Source organism: Melampsora larici-populina (genome assembly GCF_000204055.1).
Source record: "Melampsora larici-populina 98AG31 unplaced genomic scaffold MELLAscaffold_140, whole genome shotgun sequence".
NCBI classification, from domain to species: Eukaryota; Fungi; Basidiomycota; class Pucciniomycetes; order Pucciniales; family Melampsoraceae; genus Melampsora; species Melampsora laricis-populina.
In genome coordinates, this window is record NW_006768904.1 from 38,266 (window position 1) to 39,394 (window position 1,129).

Here is a 1,129-nt window from a genome sequence, read left to right on the forward strand (position 1 = left end):
TTTTGACCTATACATCAAATCTAGCAACAACACAAAGCTCTCAAAATCTGCCAATAGATCTTACAATGGCTGTAGGTTGGGTTGAGATGTTTGTGTCCCGCTAATATCTGCAGTAGGAATATATGCTTTTATTCCTCTACCATACCTTTTGTTTCCACCACTCTATTGACACCTCTGGTGAACCTCAATCTAAGCTTTCATTGTCAAGAATGATTCACAACAGATTGAATCATGCTCAGAAAACCATGTATCATTTGACCAAAATCAGGGTGAGACAACGAGTGCATGTTATCTTACCAATCCTCTTAGCCTATCTATTTCTACCGGAGTTACAAAGCATTATTTTGAAATCAGATCATGTTGGTTTGTTGGTTTGACAATACCCCAGGAAAAGGTGTTGATCCCCAAGCGGGATATACGACATCTTGGGTTAGATGAGGATCTCACTTACCTCAACGCATGTCCTCCCCTTCCCGACCATCATTTTTAAAGCTTAGTCCCGCGTCCATCTACATCCAAAAAATCTACCAATATCTTCCCCCAAACCTCAGTGCCAAAATAATCATACCACATATCTAAAAATAAAGATGATTCAATTGAGACTTGAAGAAAATGATAGTTCATCATTATTTTTACTTACGTCCAAATTTTAGATCAGGTACGTTTGCTTTCTGAGCATGAGGTATAGCTTCTAATATTTTGGCCTGTTCTTTGAATCCGACAATCTGATCTCTTTGACCGTGTAATGAAAGGATGGGAATTGAGGGACTGATGGCCGACAGACCGTCTCTTAGATCAATACCTTGACACTAGAAAAAAACAAGTGAGTAAACATTCACAAAATAGAATTGGAGGATTGGAGCTCAACTGCCATTGCTTGCCGCACTGTGTGGAAGAAAAAAGTGGCAGATTTGTATCCTATTCTGATCATGATGAGAACAAGATCAAGCGCAGGACGTACTAATGACAGCCCGAGGTCTTCTCGCCATTGACGATAACCGAACACGATGTTCTAGCATCTCGAGGTTCTAGAATCATTAAAGGCACCTTTGTATCAATACTTCCTTGGTACAAGACCAATGGTAGTGAAGTCAACTTACCTTAGGTAGCCCATCAGCATCATACTGTG

General features: G+C 40.1%; 1 protein-coding gene across 1 annotated transcript; it reads right to left on the reverse strand.

The window, feature by feature from the left end:
* Nucleotides 1-486: 486 nt before the first annotated feature.
* Nucleotides 487-989, reverse strand: MELLADRAFT_85326 (uncharacterized protein; the record flags this gene model as incomplete). Its single annotated transcript, XM_007419188.1, has 4 exons — nucleotides 487-575; nucleotides 641-809; nucleotides 869-885; nucleotides 962-989. 4 exons carry the CDS (start codon nucleotides 987-989, stop codon nucleotides 487-489), a joined length of 303 nt encoding a protein of 100 aa, XP_007419250.1.
* Nucleotides 990-1,129: the final 140 nt, after the last annotated feature.